Source organism: Balaenoptera borealis (assembly GCF_965194805.1).
Source record: "Balaenoptera borealis genome assembly, chromosome: 18".
Taxonomy (NCBI): domain Eukaryota; kingdom Metazoa; phylum Chordata; class Mammalia; order Artiodactyla; family Balaenopteridae; genus Balaenoptera; species Balaenoptera borealis.
The window spans coordinates 77,902,771-77,923,037 of record NC_138877.1 but is presented as its reverse complement, the minus strand read 5'-3'; the positions used below and the strand labels follow the sequence as shown (position 1 = coordinate 77,923,037).

General features: G+C 52.0%; 1 protein-coding gene across 1 annotated transcript; it reads right to left on the bottom strand.

Annotated features, from left to right (window-relative positions):
- Positions 1-4,378: 4,378 nt before the first annotated feature.
- TEX29 (testis expressed 29) lies at positions 4,379-20,245 on the bottom strand. Its single transcript, XM_082365236.1, has 5 exons — positions 19,424-20,245; positions 16,933-17,043; positions 6,357-6,426; positions 5,394-5,560; positions 4,379-4,542 (listed from the first exon to the last, which is right to left on the bottom strand). Exons 1-5 carry the CDS (start codon positions 19,479-19,481, stop codon positions 4,505-4,507), a joined length of 444 nt encoding a protein of 147 aa, XP_082221362.1. The 5' UTR covers positions 19,482-20,245; the 3' UTR covers positions 4,379-4,504.
- Between the last annotated feature and the right edge of the window lie 22 nt (positions 20,246-20,267).

The window sequence follows — 20,267 nt, the reverse complement described above, 5'->3', positions numbered from 1 at the left end:
TTAGAACTTCCCTGTTGCTCTGAACCGAACGCCATGCCCGTGTCTGCAATCTCTGCCGGCCGCGTTTGGGCTGCTTGACTTTTTAGAGGCTGGTGGCCATTTCATCGGCCTTTATTTTCTTAATGTCAGAAAGACTTCATTTTACATTTTTTAGCTTTTTAGTTTGAAATCACCATAGTTCACAGGAAGTTTCAAAAGCATCCCAGAGAGGTTCTGTGTACCCTTCAGTCAGAATTTCCCCATGGTTCCATCAGCACAGAACCAAAACCAGGAACATGACACTGCAACAGTGTGTGTGTGTTTGTGTGTGTTTAAGCCATGTTGACACGTGTACACTCACTTGACCACCACTGAAACCAAGACGCAGACCACTGGGCACCACAAAGACCCCTTCATGCTGCCCTTTACGGGTACACACCCCCCCCCTTTCACCACCACCCAGAACTTTCCTCACCATGGCAACCACTAGCTGCTCCCCATCGTACAAGTCTGGCATTTCTAGAATGTCATCATCTGAATGGAATCACACAGTATGTGATCCTTTGAGATGGGTTTCTTACTCAACACAATGCCTTTGAGATCCATCCAAATTATTGCTAGTTATCATTAATTTTTCCTTTTATTCCCTGGTATGAATATACCACAGTTTAACCGTTCACTTGTTGTAGGACTGTTTCTAATTTGGGGCTATTACACATAAAGTGTAACATCATTACATCCATGAACATCATTACAGGTTTTTGTATAAATGTTTTAATTTCTCTGCCATAAATGCCCAGGAGCACATTGGCTAGTTGCATGGTAAATATATGTTTAAATTTTTAAGAAACTGGCAAACTATTTTGCAGGTGGCTGTACCAGTTTGAGTGAAGGGTGGAAACCTTCCTTCCCCTTCTGTCACTTTACCCTCATCCATTTGTAATATAGTGGTCTTAGAAATTTCCTCCACATGCATTGAAAACCACATTACAAGAGTGTTACAGTTTTTACTTCAACCATCAAACATAATTTAGAAAACCAGAGGAGAAGGAAAAGCTAACAAATTCTTAAAATAACTATTCTTTTTAAAAAATTTTTTATTGGGGTATAGTTGATTTACGATGCTGTGTTAGTTTCTGCTGTACAGCAAAGTGAATCACTTATACATGTGTCCACTCTTTTTTAGATTCTTTTCCCATATAGGCCATTACAGAGTCTGGAGTAGAGTTCCCTGTGCTCTACAGTAGGTCCTTCTTAGTTTTCTATTTTCTATATGGTAGTATGTATATGTCAGTCCCAATCTCCCAGTTTATCCTTCCCCACTCCTTACCTCCGGGTACCAATAAGATTGTTTTCTACATTTTGAAAATAGGCTCTAACAGTATACAAATAGGATAATATGTTATGACTGAATGGGATTCACCCCAGGAACAAAAGTTTGGGTTAACATTTGAAAATCAGTGTAATTCACCCTATTAGCAAACTAAAAAAGAAAAACCATATAGTGATCTCAGTTGACCCTTAGACATCAGTTTAAGTCATTCCTGGTTTTCTGGACTATTTTCTAACTTCTCTGAATCTCAAAATTCCTAGGATAGTGTACACCAACAAAGCAGGCACTGGTTTATAAATGAGTCACACCATCCATCACAAAGGAAGGCAGATTCAATTCGTTTTATTACCATCAATTTTATTATAATCAGTCACGTGATGGTTGATTCAGTTTAAATACAGTCAAACAACCTAGAAGTGCCCCAGTTTTGGATCGCCCTTCTGCATGGGCCGGGGGCTTGGATTCGTCCCTCCATCACCACAGGGATCCCCAAACCTTCCCCGGCACCAGAATCATCTCAAGGAGATGCCTGGAAAGAGATTTCCAGGCTCCACCCCAGACCCGCTGCATGGAGAATCTTTTATTTTTTTAACTCCGAAGTGATTTTAGCACAGAGCTTTGGCTCCACAGAGCCAACCTGAACGCTGCTGTTTCAAAGATGGCACCGCCCCCAACCGTCCCTGAGAAGGAAGAAGCTTTCTGGCCCACCATCCACGAGGTTCTCCAGGACAGGTAGAATCTGAGTGGCTCCCGATGCCCGAGCCAGGCCACCTGGGGACCCGCATGCGCAGCCAGGAGCAGCAGAGCAGCCAAAGGTGACGTGGGTCTCCCTTCCAGACGGCGTGTGCTCAGCATTGGTAGGGGGGTCCTGAGAACCTCCCAAGGTCAGCGGCCCAGGATGCAGCCCAGCCTTTCGGCCGAGGCTGCGCTCGCCCCATGCGGACCCTCGGCCAGCGCCCTGTGCTCGGGGCCCCGCCGGCTTGCCCAGCTGCCCCCTCCCTCAGGCCACAGTCCAAAGGCTCCCGCTCCACCCTGCCTCCTCCTCCTGTCCCAGGACGACGCCCAAGAGCCCGCGTGCCCCCCATCCCAGTGTCCCCTGCCCAGGGACCAGGTGACGCGCAGGTTGTCACTCACTCTGCTGCTTCTGCCACAAGGTGAGAGGCACTCAGATCTCCGCCAGCTCCCACCTCTGCTCCGAGCCCAGAGCGGTTGCCGGGGGAGGGGCCAGTGTCCCCCGCAGCCCCACGGACCTCCCCACGGACCCCCAGGCCCAAGACCGGCAGGGCTGAAGCCCCGAACTTCCCAGGAGGAGCCGTCGCCCCGTCCTCCTGACACTCCCCTACCCAGCAATCCCTCTGTAATCTGGAAAATAAGGGGGTGACGGGGCCCGGGGTCTTGTCTGGGGCCACGTCACGTGCCACCCAGGTGGTTCAATGTTGTCAATGTCGCCTGGCCCCGAGGGGGTCACCGTGTTGCGGCTGCTGCTCAGGAGCCCACGGGAGCCGCCAGGGGAGGTCAGCCCGCACGTCCTGCCGTGGCCGGGCTCACCCGAGGGCCGCACATGGACCACCTCGCTAGCCCTGGGAGCTCAGGACCATCCCGCTGGGCCCACCCTCTTCCTGGCTCCACACCAGGGCACCGCCCTGCCTTCAGACCCCACCCCACCACCCTCAGCAGACCCTGCACCCAAACCCTTGAGGGTTGCTCAGTGAGCTCAGAAAATGGGGAAGCCCTTCCCTACACCCAGACCCACCAGGTCAGAGGGGCTTCAGCAGCCAGGTGGTCAGGGGCCTGGCCCCTCCTCCCGCACATCGCTGAGCTGGGGCAGCTTTAGGGAGGGGCAGTACCACCTGGAGCTTGGTGCCCAGAGGCCGCGGAGTCGCCTAGGGGGCCTGGGGCCTGGGGAGCACAGGCCCAACCTACCCTGGAGGAAGAGATGCCCAGAGGCCGTTTCTACGTCCCTTGGAAACACACACTCCATTTCCCATTAAAGGCAGAAGCTCTGCAGTAGGCGTGCCCCGCACCAAACCTCGGGGCTTAAGTGCTGCTTCTGGGGCATCTAATCCACCTCATCTCTGCAAGCGGCGGTCCAGCCCAGGCCAGGTAGGGACCAGACTCCCTCTAGACAGCACGAATCTATAGACAGAGCTCGCCCCCATTCACTGGCCACGGCCTTGGGAATCTTCCCCTTTATTCGGAGATAGTCCAAGGAGTTCACAGGTACCCAGGTCACACAAACACACTTCTAGTATCTCAGGACTCGGGGATGACAAACCACGGCCGGCGGGGACGTCCACCCTGTTACCTGTTCTCATAAAAAAAGATTTTATTGGAACCTGCCACATCCACCCAGGCATTTCCATCACCTGGGGCCGCCTGGATGCGGCACCAGCAGAGTTGAAGAGGTGTCGGGACGCAGGGCCCGCAGAGCCTAAAATAGTTGCTATCTGGTCCTTTATGACCTGGGTGCTGACACCTGACCGAGACCAACCCGAGGGTGACAACCAAGGTCAGCAGGACGCTTGTGAGGCGGAAGGGGCAGTAAGACCCTGACCCACCACCATTCACATCCACATGCGCTAGAATTTACCAGCTAGAAAATAAACGAGGGCTTCTAGGGGCTTTTTTGTGCTGATTTCTTATCCAAATAATCCCTTTGTGCAGCTCTGGAGAATGCAAGTTTCCAACAGAAAAGCAGGGATTCTCCAAGACCACGGGGTCTCCCTGGGCTGGCACCACCCACACTTAGCATGTGTCAGTCACGCTGAACCCATGTGCGTCCTGTCACGGGAGGGGGACCCTGGGGGGTGTCATGCTGCTCCTGCTGGGCAAGGCCTGCCCTCCCTGTGGGTCTGAGTGGCAACCCGTCCGGTGACGAGTGGCTGTAGCCTGTGCCCTGCAAAGGGGGCCTCGGTGCTGAGTCAGCACTGTGAGCTGCCGGTCCCGGGGTCAGTACCAAGCCAAGCGTCAGAAATGAAAGCTCCTGGTGCATGGCCTCAGCTCCGACGGCGTCCTGCCTCTGAAGGTAAAACTCCGGCCCTGGGTACACAACACAGAACACGAAGCTTTCAAGATATTTTTATTTTTTCTCATCGGGTGGCCATTGCATAACGTATTTCAACAGCCGTTCCCCCGCTGCCCCATTTCTTTCAGAGATTCCCTCCCATCTTCACTTGGTCCCCAGCACGCACCTCAGTCCTCAGTTTCTTCGTCTTCTGGTATGGCCAGTGCTGCGGGATGAAGAACAAAATAAAAAGAAGTGGCTTTTGAATGGAATGCTCGGCCACCCCAGGGGAATTTCTTCAAGGCCTGTGAACACAGCTACATGGCACACACTTGGCCATGATTCACTCCAAAGCAAGTCTGGTGGCGGGGTGTCTCTGCTGTCCCGAGTCTCTCCACTCATTCCCGGGGGAGGAGCATCTGCACCTCTCCCCGCAGGGGGCACCCCGAGAAGGTGCGCGCCGGGCCCGCACATCCGCCAGGGGCCTCGTCCAGGTCCCTGAAGACGTCGGGGCAGGCCGTTCACTGCTCCAGGAAAGCCACGCCTTGTGACCCGTGATACCAAGAGCCCTAGACGGAGTTCCCGCACGAACATGGCCCAGGACAGAGCCGATCACTGAGGACACTCTTCTCTAACCTGCCAGGGGCCCCGGCCAAAGGCCGCCTAAGAGGGTGAGTGACCAGACAAGCAACTGGGCTTCCTGGAAACCAGAGCAGCGGGGAGACACTTCACAGCTGCAGGCGCCGCAGAAGGAGACGCTCTCACGCCGCCAGCCAGCGCCTGGGCTGTGGCTCAGCCGGCACTCCCGCTGCCCACGCCCCAGCAGGATGTGTCTGCGGGGACACGGAGGGCAGGAGAGGGAAGGCGATGTTTCCAGGAGGGAATGGACTTGTGGACGGGAAACCTGTGCGGAGGGCAGAATCCACCTTGCAAACCCGCCCCTCCCAGCTGGAGAAGATAGACTTTTGTCCAAACTAAAACAAAAGTACAACTTGCAGAAGGGCTGACATAGCTGCCGAGTGTCTTCACCAGAGGAGACCACCGAGGAGGTAAAGCTGGCCATTCCCGCCGCCTTACCGTCCTCCCTACCGCTCTCCGGGCTCCTGTGCGACGGCTCTGTGCTCGGGGCCTTCGACCCCGCCGGCCGCTCGCCCGAGGGCACCATTTCCACTTCAGCACTGGACTTGGAGGACAAAGGTACCTCTGTAGGGACTTTCTTTTCTCTCCTACTCTCTTGGACAACTCTGATGGAAAGAGAGTTTTTATCACAATCAGAGAAATTAAGGGTGGAAAACTCTCTGGGCCGCCCAGCCCTCCGCCAGGACGTGCCCCTAAAAACACAGGCTTCATGATCATGAACGTGTATTTGCCAAGATAAATGCTTTGTCTTAATAGTCTTCGTTTTTGTTTCTTACACGTGCTCTAAACAGACTCGGCACGTGGCACCCCGGCTTCCCAGGACAGAACAGGGAGCGTCACGTGCAGGTCACAGCCAGGCCCGTCCATCTAGACGCCACCCGGCACCACTCGGAGGAGGACAGCGGTTTTCCTCCTTGTTGGACGCAGTGACTCAACTAATCTCAGTGGCTTTTGTTCCTGTCACAGGTGCCAGGGCCCCGCATGATGGCTGGACTCCAGTCCCGCCCGTGGACCACAGGTGACTGCCAGGGCCTGGTGCGTCCTCACCACTGCCACCGCCCGGGGACTCGGGTCTGAGCACACAGCTGCATCACGACCATCACAGGCTGAAGGACAGGGCAGCCTGGGTGTGGACCAGCGGCCGGGGCTCTGCAGACCCAGCGCTCGCTGGCCGTGAGGCTGAGGCGGGACGAGCCAACCTGGAGATGTCAGGTGTCCTTCGATGCCACTGGCATTGCTATCAAGAGCGCCGGGGACATAGGCTGGTCCCCCCAGCAGGCTCGCGTCCACAGAGGGCCCTCCTCGTCCCCCATGGCAAGGCTGGGGAGCCTCCCGCCCGCACCATCGAGTTCCTCTCCCTCTCGGGTCTGCAGGTGAGGCTCAGAGAACGAAAGCACTGACCTGTAAATAATGGTGATGATAAAGGCCCCGGCGATGATCACGATCAAGGCGGAAAACACTTGCACATAAGCTGGAAAGCAATTTCAGTTCATCACTTGGACCCAGGTCCATCCCCAAAGGGATGCTTCCCGGAGTCGGCCACGCCCTCCACCTGCCCCTGAGGCCCAGCTCCGCCCTGAGCACCCGCCTCTCCACCTCCTCCCCCCGGAAACACGTCCAGGATCCAAGCCACTCGCGGAGGGAAGAAGGCTCCACCTGCAGGCCCTCAGGGTGGCCCGTGGCTCCCAGAGGACCCCGGGGACAGCTGTGGGGAGAGGATCCCTGGTCTGTCTGTCCTCCAGAAAGAGCAGCACGCGGCCTCCTTGCCTCCTGTGCCCGGCCCGCGCCCTGCCTCCGGCTCCCTGGAAATGGTCCCTCAATACTCAGGTCAATTGTCCCAAAATATTAGGAGATGATTTTGGGTGACCAATCCCGCAGGTCTGATGTCAAATTTCATGGACTGAGCTCTCCTTTATTAGCGAGGGGTGCGCACTGCCCCAAATTGCTCACGTCTTCTCAAAACCCACCCCCGACAGAAGAACCTGAGCCTTTCAAGGTGCCCCAGGGGCAACCGCTACCCTGGCGCTTCCCTGTGCGGGAGCATGCATTGGGGTCAATTCCTGGCCCCTCTCCACGCCGGGGAAGGAGCGGGAAGGAGGAGCTGGGCGAGCCCCCCAAGCCTTCCCCAGGGCTTCCCCACCGCAGGGGCCTCGCGGCGCCCAGGCTCACAGGCGGGCCTGGGGACCAGCCTCCCACGAGGACTGACGGTGGGCCTCCACCCGCCGGCCGGCTCGGCACTCGGGCGACCGAGGGGCGGCACCCACGGCTCCTGAGGCCCGGCAGTTCTGCGTGAGCGCTGCTGCACTCAGTGATCAGACAGCCTTCCGCCCTGGTCCCACCCTCCACGTTCCCTTCATCAGGCTCACGCCAGGACTTGAAAGGAGCGAACGCGAGCACACCTGCCAGCACGGCGCCAGGAGGAGCTCGTGCACGGTGACACTTGCTGGGCCACCAGCATTGCTGGCCTCTCTCCGACTGCCATTCCGCCCTTTCAAAGGAAGGCAACCGGCGGGCTTGCAAACGCCAACCTCGAGTGACGTGATTTGCTTCAATTCCCTTACTTCTTCCTCCCTCTGAACCGTTCCACCTTAACCAGTAATAACATCATCAGACAGAGTGTCCCCGCTTAGGGCAGTGCTTTCCTGGGGCTGTGATGACGGAGGGGCGCCACCACTGGGCAGCTCGAAACCACAGAGGCGTATTGGCTCACAGCCTGGAGGTCAGAAGCCCAAGGCCAAGGCGACGGCAGGGCTGTGCTCCCTCTGAAGGTTCTGGGGGGTGGAGGTGGGGATCCTTCCTGCTTCTTCCAGCTCCTGTGGCTCCTGGCTACCCCGGGCATGTGGGTGCATCACCCCACCTCTGGCTCCGTCATCACACGGCCGCCGTCCCTGTGTGTCTGCCTTCACGGAGCATTCTCCCCGAGTCTGTGTCTCCCGACTCTGTGTCTCTGTGTCTCCTCTTATAAGACACCAGTCATGTTGGAACAAGGGCCCACCTCCTCCAGGATGACCCCATCTTAACATCACATCCAAACAAGGTCACACAACAGGCACTGGAGGCTAGGGCTTTAGCATCTCTCCTCGGGAGACACAATCCAACCCAGAACAGAAGGTAAGCGATGGTTGTAGAGAAAGCTGCCTCCCCGGACGCGAGGATGACTCCAGTGGGACCTGCACTGGCTAATCTGCAGGGGCTCTGGCAGTCGTGGGGGGCACGGGGGTCCTCGATGTGGCTGAAGTCAGAAAACTGAAAGGGGTTGAAGCCAAATAGCTCAGAGATGGAAACGCAGATGCTGTTTCCTGGAACTGCTGGTGCTCAGCGAGCAGAGGCTGGGTATATGGCAGGCGCTCATGCTCGGGAGTTCACAGGGAGAGGGCGGGGTTGGGGGGAGACCTGGGGCTGGATACAGTCTGCCTCCCCGCAATGGTGACCGAATTAGGAAACTTCCTGTTGGAGGCTCTTTCCGATCGGTTGGCTTCTTTCTTTCCATGAGGCCTTTCCCGTGGAAATGCGTGCACCTGGGTCCACCCCCGAATCTCCAGGGCCTCCGAGATGCCTGCAGTGATTCTCGCCTCCTGGAATTTACACCGTGGTGTAGACGCTTCTGCGGTGTATGGGGCTGACCTCTGAACCCCCAAGGCGAGGTCCGAGTCACCGTGGCTCCTACTCTGCTCTTTCGCCGCTCGCTGGCTGTGGGGAAGACCGTCTCATGTAGAAGGATGTGCAGGCAGACTTGTGACAAGGTGAGACCCACAGGGTAGATGGTGCAGCCCCAGGCCGGCCTCAGACGACTGGCGCAGCCTCCTGAAATCTTGACTACAATTCCCATGAGTCACCTGAGCCCAAACCACCCAGCTAAGCCCCTAAGTTGTTGCCTGAGGCCACTGAGTTTTGGGTCATCTGTCACACGGCGATAGATAACTAATATAGGGGGTCCCCTAGGCCTTGACACAAAGTACGCTTTAACGATGTCGAATGAATGGAATTGAAACAAACAAAGTGCGAATTAGGAGCTTTTAAGGGACAAGAAGGCAACCCACGAATTCTTGAATTCCAAGGAGTGTATATTCCTTAGTGTGGTTTTGTGTCCTGGTTCGTGAAAGAAATTCAGAGTCTGTATGTAAGTGAATCCCTGTTAGTGAGACACACATATTTAGTCAATGATTTAGTTTTCTATTGTCAGCATGTCTTCTACATCTTTACATGTGCGAGTACTTTTTGTTCTTGAGGTCAAGCTCCTGAAGGCAGAGACTGAGTCTCAATGATTCTCTCTGCACAGTCTCTGGCCAGCACGCTATTTGTTACAAGCAATATGTGTGGTTTATCATAAAACACATACTATGATTGATCACTCAGAAACAACAGCAACTGAAGGAATATCTTGGCAAGTCCTCCCCCAAATACAGTTAAACAAAATTTTGAAATCGTCTCAGCAAGTCCCATGAAGAAACTGAAGTCAAACACTTAGAAGAAATGACAGGTTAAATACTGTACCCTACAATCAAGACTGAGGAATGAAAGCAAGTCATCCTCTTTGAATTCCCAATTCTTTCTCAAAGATCTAATGCTAATTCCCCAAGTTCATGTTCCTAATAATACAGATTATGCCACAACACAATGTGCACTTCAAACCAGCCAATTTAAGAAGTTGGTGAAAGGTTTTCATAACATGGAATTACGTGCACAAAGAACTCATAATACCCTGTCACCGAATACTACAACTTACACAGTACAAAGGTTCGCTCGCCGTCTTGAATGAGAAGGATGTCAAAGAAATGAAAAATAATTTGAGGGCACAGTGAGAACCCAAATGCAGGGCTCACTGCCCAGACTCTTCCCACAGATGGCCCAACCTCTTGAGCTCGAAAGAAGTCTGAAGAAAAAGCCTAGCTCACACAACTCATTTATTATAATTGAAAGAGTGGGAAAAGGATTAATACTCGCCTCCATGCAAAAATGACATACCCACTTACAGAACAATGAGCCCTCTGCAAGGACAAAAATTCTTCAGTTTGTGTTCTTTTCTGGGTTCCTTAAGGACACTAATAATTAAGGTGCTATAAAGAATAAGGTTCATTTTTCAAATAAGTGACAGGCATCAGGTGATTGTTCTAATTTAAATGATGTCTGAAATACTAACATTTACAAAATGGCCAACTCCCACAATAAAACTCTGATGAGAAGATGATCAAGGGATGGGACAGATGAAAAATAAAGAAAAAGCAGCAGCAGCAGCTTGGATTTCTGTTCCTTTGCTGGCTGCGTTCTTCCTTGAATGATCCATTTCACTGCTTTATGCTGTTAGGGCTCCATTTCATTAGGATGTGAGTAAATTGGGATAATTAATGGCCAAAGACTATGCCCTGGCCTGTAACTTGACCTGGGAATTGAATGCCTTTTGCCTCTTTATATGTAGAAGATTGAAGGAGCAAACTCACATACCCTTTGGATGTTAAAGTTTCCTGATTTGAGGAGCCCCATGCGGTAAACGTCTCAGAAAAATTAAGTTGCATACGTGCCTAGGACACCAGAGTCCTCTGAGAAGCAAAACTCCGTGATGGAAATGAAGTGAGCCAGATTAATCATCGGCTGCTCTCCAAATAGTGATATGTGTGTGTGTCCAACCGCTAAAACCACAAAGCAACAAAAGGATGACAAGTGCAAAAAGCAGCAAATTATGGCCAAACCACCACTCAGTGCCATGAAATCAGCTTCAGGAGTACCTGTCACATCCCCCAGTGAACGAGCGGCTGGGATGCAGCAATGTGGTGGGTCATTCAACAGTGGAAGACCTGAGACTCATCCAGCTCTCTCAAGTAAGATGCCATGGGTTTTACAATGAGATAGATGGAGGAGAATGAACTCCTTTAAAAAAAAAAAAAAAAAAAAAGCACTATGTCTTGTGGTACCTCTCTCACTACCGCATTGTGTACAACTGGACTAGAGGTCCATTAAAGCCCAAAATTAACTTTCAGGGTGACATCAGAAAAAATGGCAGAGCAGAAGCCCCTGCCCCAAAATACCCTCCTTCAGAAAAGCAATGAGAACAAGGGCCAAAATTAAGGTAATAAACTTTTTCAAAACTTTGGAAATTAACCAAAATCTTGCAGCAGTCTCTTTATTCAAGATGAACAGATGAATCTCAGTAACAACAGTGATATTTGGACATTTTAACATGCCTGTTCCCACCTCTCCTGCCCTCTCTCCAGTTCCATGACAGTCATGAAAACCTACAGCCCACAGTCCTGGTGACAACCAGCAGCTTGGTACCACCGGAGGGTAAGGAACAGGACTGAAGCTCCTTCAAAGTCCCATTCCCAGGAAATGGTCACCCTTTGTTCCATCTGGTGCTTCACTGGAAGATCCCACTCACAAGGTTGTCTTTATGTGACTTGACTTGGAGCTCATGTAGTGTGAACAGCCTTTCCCTCAGCCATTTGCTGGAATAATCAGAGGCAATTGTTGAGAATCACGATGGCTGAGGTGGTTGATAGCAGTTGGGGGCAAACAACAGGCTGACCAAAAAGCTTAGAGGGAAAACCTGGGGGATGATCTGTCTACAGGGAGGTTTGGAAAGCTGTGACATAGTCCTTGGAACCTAGAAGGCAGTGGGCACGTCCAGGGCTGTGCACATACCTAGGAAAGACCTGAGAAGGCTCCAAGCTTGCACTGCTGGCTGACCTTGAGGTTCTGTGCAAGCAGGAAGTGAAGGTTAAGGTAGAGTTGGGAATTATCTGGCTGAATGTAGAAGGTGGGTCCCAACACACACACAGGGCCCTCAGCAGAGACTGAGAGATAATTGTTTCCAGGTGTCTACAGAGATTTCTGTCCAGCCATTAGTCTGACCACTAGGCTGACCAAGCAGAGTCTTCAATGAGTACACACCACAGAGAATACAGACGTTACAGAATTCATCCAGAAAAGTCATGAAACAATGACAATAGCAACAGCAAGAGATCTGGGGAGGCAGGAGAACCTGATTTTCAGAGTTGCCACATTATATTATTTAAAATGTCTACTGTCAACAAAAAATACGAGACATGCAAAATAAGAAAATACGGCCATGTACATGAAAAAAGGCCATCCACAGAAATGGTCCCCCAGGAAGCCCAGATGTTAGACTTACTAGGCAAAGACTTTATTTTAAATATGTTCAAAGAACTAAAGGAAGCTATATCTAAAGAGCTGGAGTATGAGAATGATATCTCACCAAATGGAGAATATCAACAAAAAGATAGAAATTATTTAATTTTTAAAAAAGAACCAAATAGAAATTCTGAAGTTGAAAGTATAATAATGGAAATGAAAATCTCACCAGAGGACCTCAATGGTAGATTTGAGCAGGCAAAAGAGTCAGCAAACCTGAAGATAAGTCCATTGAGAGTAACCAGTCTGAGTAACAGAAAGAAAATCAAATTAAGAAAACTTAATAGAACCTCAGAGATCTGTGGGACACCATGGAGTGTACCAAATATGTAGGATGAGAGTCCCAGAGGGAGAGGAGAGGGCAGAAAGAATATTTGAAGAAATAGCAAAAACTTCCTAAATTTGATAAACATTCATCTACATTGCCAAGAAGCTCATGAACTCTGAGTAGGATAAAATCAAAGAGATCCACGCCTAGACACATGATAAACTGTCAAAATAGAACCTTGAAAGCAGCATAAGAGAAGCGACATGCTGTGTATAAAGAAGCCTTAAGATAATCAGCAGATTTCTCACCAGAAACCATAGAGGGCAGAGGCAATGGGATGAAATATTCAAAGTGCTGACAGACTGTCAAATCAGAATTTTATAAACTTATCCTTCAAAAATGAAGGAGAAATTAAGATATTCCCAGATAAACAAAAACTGAGAGAATTCAGCACTAGCAGACCTGCCTTACAAGAAATACTAAAGGGAGTCCTCCAGGATGAAAGAAAAGGACACTAGATAGTAACTCAAATCTACATAAGTAATAAAGACCACCCCTGAGGGGGGGGGGTGGTGGTGGGATGGATTGGGAGATTGGGATTGACATATATACACTAATATGTATAAAAGAGATAACTAATAAGAACCTGCTGTATAAAAAATAAAATAAAATAAAATTCAAAAAAATACCTCTTTTGCATCTCCCCACCCCTACTTTATATTGATGTCACAAATTACATCTTTATATAAATTGTATCCATTAACATAGTTTTATAGTTAGTTATTTTTATGCTTTTGTCTTTTAAATCCTATACAGAATTAAAAGTGCTTTTCATAACACACACACACAAAAAGACCACACCTGAGGTGCTCATAGATGCAAAGAATTTGATAAAATCCAACATCTTTTTATGATAAAAATACTCAAAAAACTAGGAAGACAAGGGAACTTCCTTGACCTGATAAATGATATATAATAAAACCCAAGCTACCATGGTACTTAATGGTGAAACACTGAAAGCTTCCCCCAAATATCAGAATCAAGACAAGGATGTCCAGTTTCACTGCCTCTATTCACCACTGTACTGAAGTTCTAGCAGGAAAATGAAATAAAACCATCTAGATTGGAAAGGAAGAAGTAGAACTATCTCTATGTGCAGATGATATGATCTTATATGTAGAAAATTCTAAGAAATAAACTAAAAAATGACAAGAATTAATAAACAAGTTCAAGAAGGTTGCAGGATACAAGATCAACATAAAAATTTTATGTTATTTCTATACACTAGCAACCTTTCAATTCTACTGCATATATACCTAGGATTCTATATACAATCTGAAAATAAAATTGAAAAGACAATTCAATTTACAATAACATTAGAATAAAATAAGTAGGAATAACTTTAATAAAAGAAAAACAGATTAGCATACTGAAAACTACAATATATTATTGAAAGAAATTTAAAACAATATAAAGTGGAAAACATCCACTATTCAGAAGACGAGAAAACTTAATATTGCTAAAATAGCAATACCCCTTTACACCTTCCCCCAAATTATCTACAGATTGAACACAATCCCTATCAAAATGCCAGATGGCTTTTTGCAGAAATTGACAAGGGATCCTAGAATTCATATGTAAATTCAAAGGACCCATAATAACTTAAACAATCTTGAAAATGAACAACAAAATTGGAGGACTCACATTTCAGTACTTATTACAAGGCTACAGTGATCAAAGCCTGGCGGTGCTGATTAAAGATAGACACATAGATCAATGGGATGGAATTGAGAGTCTAGAAATAAACCCTCACACTTAGGAGCAATTGATTTCAACAAGGCTGTGGAGACAATTCAGTGGAGAACAGTCTTATCAACAAATGGTTCTGGGAAAACTGGACATCTGTAGAAGAACGAAGTTGTACCCCTGCCTCACACCACGTACAAAAATGAACACAAAGTGGATCAAAGACGGAAATGTATGAGATAAAACTACACAACCCTTAGAAGACATCCTAAATGTAAATCTTTGTGACCTTGAATTAGACAATGGTTTCTTAGATAAAAACCCCCAAAGCACAAGCAACCAAAGAACAAATAGATAAACTGGACATCATCAAAACTGAAAGTTTTTGTGCTTCAAAGGATGCTATCAAGAAAGTGAAAGGACAGTCAACAGATTTGGGAGAATGTATTTGAAATCATATATCTGAAAAGGGTCTACGAGAATATATGAATAGCCCTTACAACTCCACGATAAAAAGATAATTAACCCAGTTCAAAACTGAGCAAAGGATTTTAATAGACTTTTCACCAGAGAAGATACACAAACAGTCAATAAGCGCATGAAAATAAGCTCGTCATTACTCATTAGGGAAATACAAATCAAAATGACAATGAAATATAACTTCACACCCATTACAATGGGTATAATCAAAAAGACGGATGAAAAGTGTTGGTGAGAAGATGGAGAAACTGGAACCCTCATATGCCGCTGGTTTAGACTGTAAAATGGTGCAGCCACTTGGAAACCAGTTTGACATTTCCTCAAAATTTTAAAATAGAGTTAATATATGGTCCAGAATTGAGAACGTGTTCATGTAAAATCTGTGTGCATTTGTTCATAGTAGCTTCATTCATAATAGCTAAAAAGTGGAAACAACCCAAATGCCCATCAACAAATGATAAACAAAATGTGGTCCATCCAGGCAATGGAATATAATTCAGCCATAAAAAGGAATGATGTACTGACACATGGTACATCATAGATGAACCTTGAAAACATTATGTAAGTGAAAGAAGCCAGACACAAAAGGCCACCCCATATGGTATGATTCCATGTGTATGAAATGTTCAGAACAGGTAGATCCATAGACACAGATTGGTGGTTACAAGGGACTGGAGGGGGAGGGGAATAGGGTGATGGTTCAGTGGGTGCAGGTTTCTTTTGGGGATAATGAAAATGTTCTGGAATTTATAGTGTATAACTTTGTGAATATACTAAAAGTCACTGAATTATACACTTTAAAAGGGTGAATTTTACGGCATGAGAATTCTCTCTCAGTAAAAATAACAACCGAAGGAGGTAACCTCCAATCGCTTCTATCTTCAGGTACAGGGGAAGGGGTGTGGGGTCCTAGGGGTACTGGGGTCCCTGAAGGTGGCAGGTGGGATGAGTAAGGAGATCTGGTCCCAAGCCTTCTAACTCAAGAGCTGAAGGAGAAATTGTCACCAGAAAATCCTCCCAGCTATGAGGAGTGTTCGTTGTGGCCTCTTCTCTGCCTCTTTTTGAGCTAAACTGACTCCGCTTTGGCCCTACACACCAAATCTCCACCATAAAAGGAAGACACTGCGCTCCCTTTGGCTGAACCCGGATCTTGCCGATGCTTTAGCTTCTTGTTTTGCTCAGAATATCACTTCTTGAAGGAGCTGGCGGAAGGTTTTGAGTCTGTGGGATGGGGCTGCCCCGAGGGTAATGTTTCTGACTTCCCGTGTCTAGGAACGAGAAGGCAGGCCTTGGGGGTGGGCGGCTGAGCCCAGCTGGGACCGCAGAGGAGAAACAAGGGAAGAAGAAATCCCGGAAAGTCACAGGACACAGCTGCGCCCTTGACCCCCGAGGGGTGAGGGCGGAGGAGGGTACAGGACACATTTCTCAGAGCATTGGAGCTGAGGGTCCATGGCCAGCTTTCTGTATCTGGGGACACGTTCCTCCTCCCCGGTGAGGTCTCCTGCAGGCTGCCCTGTTCCAGGGACGTGTTTACCCCTTCCCCAAAGTCCTAGAGCCCTCACCCCCGTTTCTAAAAGGGATGCATACGGGGCAAGGAAAAGCATCAACCGTCAAGTAGAATTTGAGTGTCTGGAAATACTAATTTAGACAATTCCAGAGGCAGAAGTGTGGGGAAGTATCCAGAAAGCGTCGTTAGGGCATCCCTTCTGGGCCAGGAGACCCAGCTCACCTCCTCCTCCCCCCTCGCCCCTCCTGCTGCCCTCTGAGTCCTGGGTGCCTCCCTTGCTGTCTGACTGGGAGGGCCCGGCCTCCCCCCCAGCTCGGGCCCCCTCCCGATCCCAGGCCCCCCTACTAGTTCCACCTCCCCAGGCGCATCCTGGGCTTCAGGGACCGGCAGCCGAGCTCAGTGTCGGGTCTATTTTCATCCTGACCCCAGTTGGGGGTCTGTCCTGGGTCCTCAGGGCTCCAGCTCCCGCCTGGGTCAGGCCTCCCCTCGCGCACAGCCGCAGGGGCCCCGCCCCGAGCCAGCTGCTTTTGCAGAACCGTCTCCTCCAACCCAGGCTTCTACACCCTCTCGCCCCCCCCCAGGATGGAGGGATCTCAAATAAGCCTCTTCAACAGCACGTCTGGCCCACCCGGGAGTGGACTTTTTCCGGTGGCTGAAGTCCCAGGCCCAGGCCCTCAGAGCAGTCTCTCCTGCAGCTGCACCGAGCAGGGCGATGTGACCACGGAACAAAGAAAGAGGCCCGAACAGCAACGGAGACCCGGGAGAGGGAAGCAGGCCGTTCTTGGCCTGCGTGGCTTTGTCCGCCAGGGCGGGCCTGGCTGGATACTTACTGGGAATGGCCTTCTCATAGCAGATGCCTTTATAAAAGCAGCACCCGAGTTCCTGGCACCGATCTCTGGTGACGTTGTAGTCACATATGTTGTACAGAGGGATGTCGCACACTGCAAAGCAGACACACACGGACGTTACCCCGATGCACAGCCCCCTCTGACTCGAAGGAACGCGGGGCAGGGAGGGGGAGCTCGCGGGTTTGCGTGGTGGGTTTTGTTACAGTTTTCATTATGCATCATACACGTCTCACTTTGAAACTCAGATCTGGAATGAATTAGATTTCTGACCACGACAATGTCAAGTTGATGACACACACAGAATAATGCACGGTCCCCCAGTGATTAAGGAGATAACGCATCCTGGCGGAGAGCTCGCCGGGCTCAGCGCTCCACAAAGGAATTGGGAAACAAAGACCTAATACAATGGGTGTTTGGGATTTCGGGCAGTAACATGTTCTTAATCCACATTTAAGCGCAGACTGAGTTAAAATGACCAACATGAGGATTATTTCAGAATTTAAAAGTCAAATCGAAAGGACAGAAAGTATAGTGCCAGGAAGGCACGTGCCTTGCAGCGGAGGGCGAAGGACCGCAGGGTCTCAGCTCTGAGCAGGTGCCCATCAGCAGTAAACACGGTCTCCCCAGGCGGGCGCGGAGCAGGGCCCACCCTTTCCTGAGTCTCCAGGGAACGCCGTCTTCCTCGGGTCAGTGGGGGGAGTTTGTTCTCTCAGACTGTGGGATTCCAGGAAACCCGCCGCCCTCCCATGCCCTTTCCTCCGTGTCCCAGGACACCCCTACTCCAGGTGCGCCCCATCCCGTCTCCTCGGCCTCCACGTCGTGGGGCCTGTGCTGCGGAGGCCACCGCTGCAGACGGAAGGCTGGACAGAGTTGGGGACGCCCTGCAGCCGGAGCCTGGGAGCCAGAGCCGGCCCGCTGGCCCGGGGCGGGCAGGGCTGTGCTGGCTTCCGGGCTGTGGTCGCCGTGGTCGCCGAGGTCTTGGGCGAGGGCTCGGTCCCTGCCGACTGTGAGGGGACGTGAGCTGTGCTGGGTTTTGCTTCAAGTGTGTCAGGGCTGCAAGGAGCCCCCTCGGGGATTTCTCCAAGTTCTATCTCCTTTGATCGTTCCAGCAGCCCCTCTGCAGAGACCCTCCTCACGCCCGCCAGTGTTAGAGGTGAGGGAGTGAAGGTCAAGCCAGTGTGGGGAGGAAGGGCTTGACCCGGGGACCTGGCCGTGCGGCCTGTGCTCTCCGCTGTTGACCTACTGTGCACCTCTGTCCACTCTGCCTGTCGGTCTAAAGCCAACGTTGATTCCCTCACAGAGGGGCCGTGAAAATTGCAATCGTTTCTGCGAAAGCGCCCTACAAACTGTAAAGCGCCGCAAAGACCATTTGGGTTATTCCTGCAGAGTGGCTCATAAGGAAAAGGGGGGCTCGAGAAGCAGCACGGCAGCCGGCCCTGTGCCCCTGGACCGTGGGGCATCCCACACCCATTATACCCTCGTCGGGGTCCTCTTGGGTTCCCGAATCCACGGCGCTTCCCAGACCCGAGCTTCCAGGTGGAAGGGACACCCGGCACCCGGACGGCCCCTCAGAGCCCCTGCATGGCCTGGCCCGGCTGCGACGGCCCCGTGGGTCCCCTCCCCACCTCCTTCCCCTGGTTTGGCTTCTGCAGTTCAGGAGGTCTGGACCCTTGTGCCCAGACAAGTGACACGTGGGTTTGGACCTGAGCCCAGCACGTGACGCGGGTCTCAGATGTGAGAGGGGCACGTGTCCCGTGTGGCTGCATCAGGGCTCCCCAGACAGACCAGGGCGCAGGGTCAGGGCACCGGAGGGTGTCAGGGTGCCCGGGTCCCCGGGAGAGAGCCTCCCACTGGGGGAAATTCCCTTGGGACCTCCCTGGGAAACCACGCGTGCTTTTAGGCATTTTTCTTCACGTCAGGTTTCCGCGGAGCGTTTCTTCCGGGAAGCGAGCACCTGGGGAGGCTCCCTGGGCCCCGTCTGCGCGGTGGCGCCCACCCCCAGCTGGGCCCTCCTTCCTGGGAACCTCTGTGTGACCCCATCTCGGCCCCATGACCACGCTGCCCTCTCCAGGGAGCGGCTCCACCCTGCTGCCCTCCGCCTGGCCCGGTGTCCGAGGCCCCGGACCCCTGGGTCACTCGAGGGCGCATCCCTCCGAGGGGTCCCTGGAAGGGTGACTTGTCGAGAGAGAGGGCAGCGGTGGGGCAGTGTGGGTGCGAAGCTGCGGGACTGCCAGGCTGAACTGGACCCGCAGACGACCCCTCAAGGGCTGCGTGTCCCCGGCCCCCGAGGCCCCGCCCCGTCCCCTCCGCACAGGACGTGTTCCCACGGGACGCACACGGCCCTCCCCCCGCTCCGGGCTGGCCCTCCCCGCTTCCCGCTCGGCCCCCGCGCACCCTCCCGCCGCCCCTGCGCCGGGCCTCGTGGCTGGGAAAGCACAGCCTCCCCGGAGCCCCGCGCGGCCCGGCCTGTTACCGGCGAATGTCTTCAGGAGGTGCGAGGGGGACTTCTTGAATTCTGGAGCGTATCTCATCGCAGCAGCTGAAGGACAGCCAGGGGGTCAAGGGAACCTGGGGGAGACGGCAGTCAGCACAGGGGACCCGGAGGCCGGGCCGCAGCGCAGTTTGCGCCAGGGAGGGAGGAGGCCGGGCGGGCCCGTCCCCGGCTGAGCTCCAGCCACACAGCTCACGGTCACGCTCACGCGGACAGCAGCTCTCGGATCAAACAAGAGACCGGCCGCCGCCTCCCCCCCACTGCTCCTGGCCAGTGGAAGGCCCGCCCCGCGGCTGTGATGTCACACAGGCCCCGCGGCATCACACAGGGGGCCCGGCCAGGAGTGGAGGCCGGCAGCCTCCAGACCCCGCACCCCAGCCCCTTTCCCTAGCGACGCCCACCCCATCGGCCGGCCAGGCTCATCCTCAGAACCGGGCCCAGCGAGGCTGAGGCAGCAGTAAGTGCCCAGGCCCCGGGGTGAGGCAGGCCTGCCTGGTGAATCTGAGAACCGGGAGGACACGGCGCGGCTCGAGGGAAGGCAGGCAGAGGAGAGGCGACGGAGGCCAAAGCACGAGCACGCGTGTGGGTGGCGTGGGGGGCTTTGGCCTTCACGCCGAGGGAAGTCGGGCATCAGGACAGGCTTCTGCGCAGAGGGAAGGTGAATTACGTCTTAACAGCATCACCCTGGCTGTGCTGAAACAGACTCTAAGCAGGCGTGAGTGAGCTTGGCGATAACGCAATGAGGTAGGAGGAAATTAGAGGGGGGACCGGGGTCGGGGCCGGTCGAGTGCTTTCCGTGTGTCCTTTTAATTAGAGTCAGCGACTG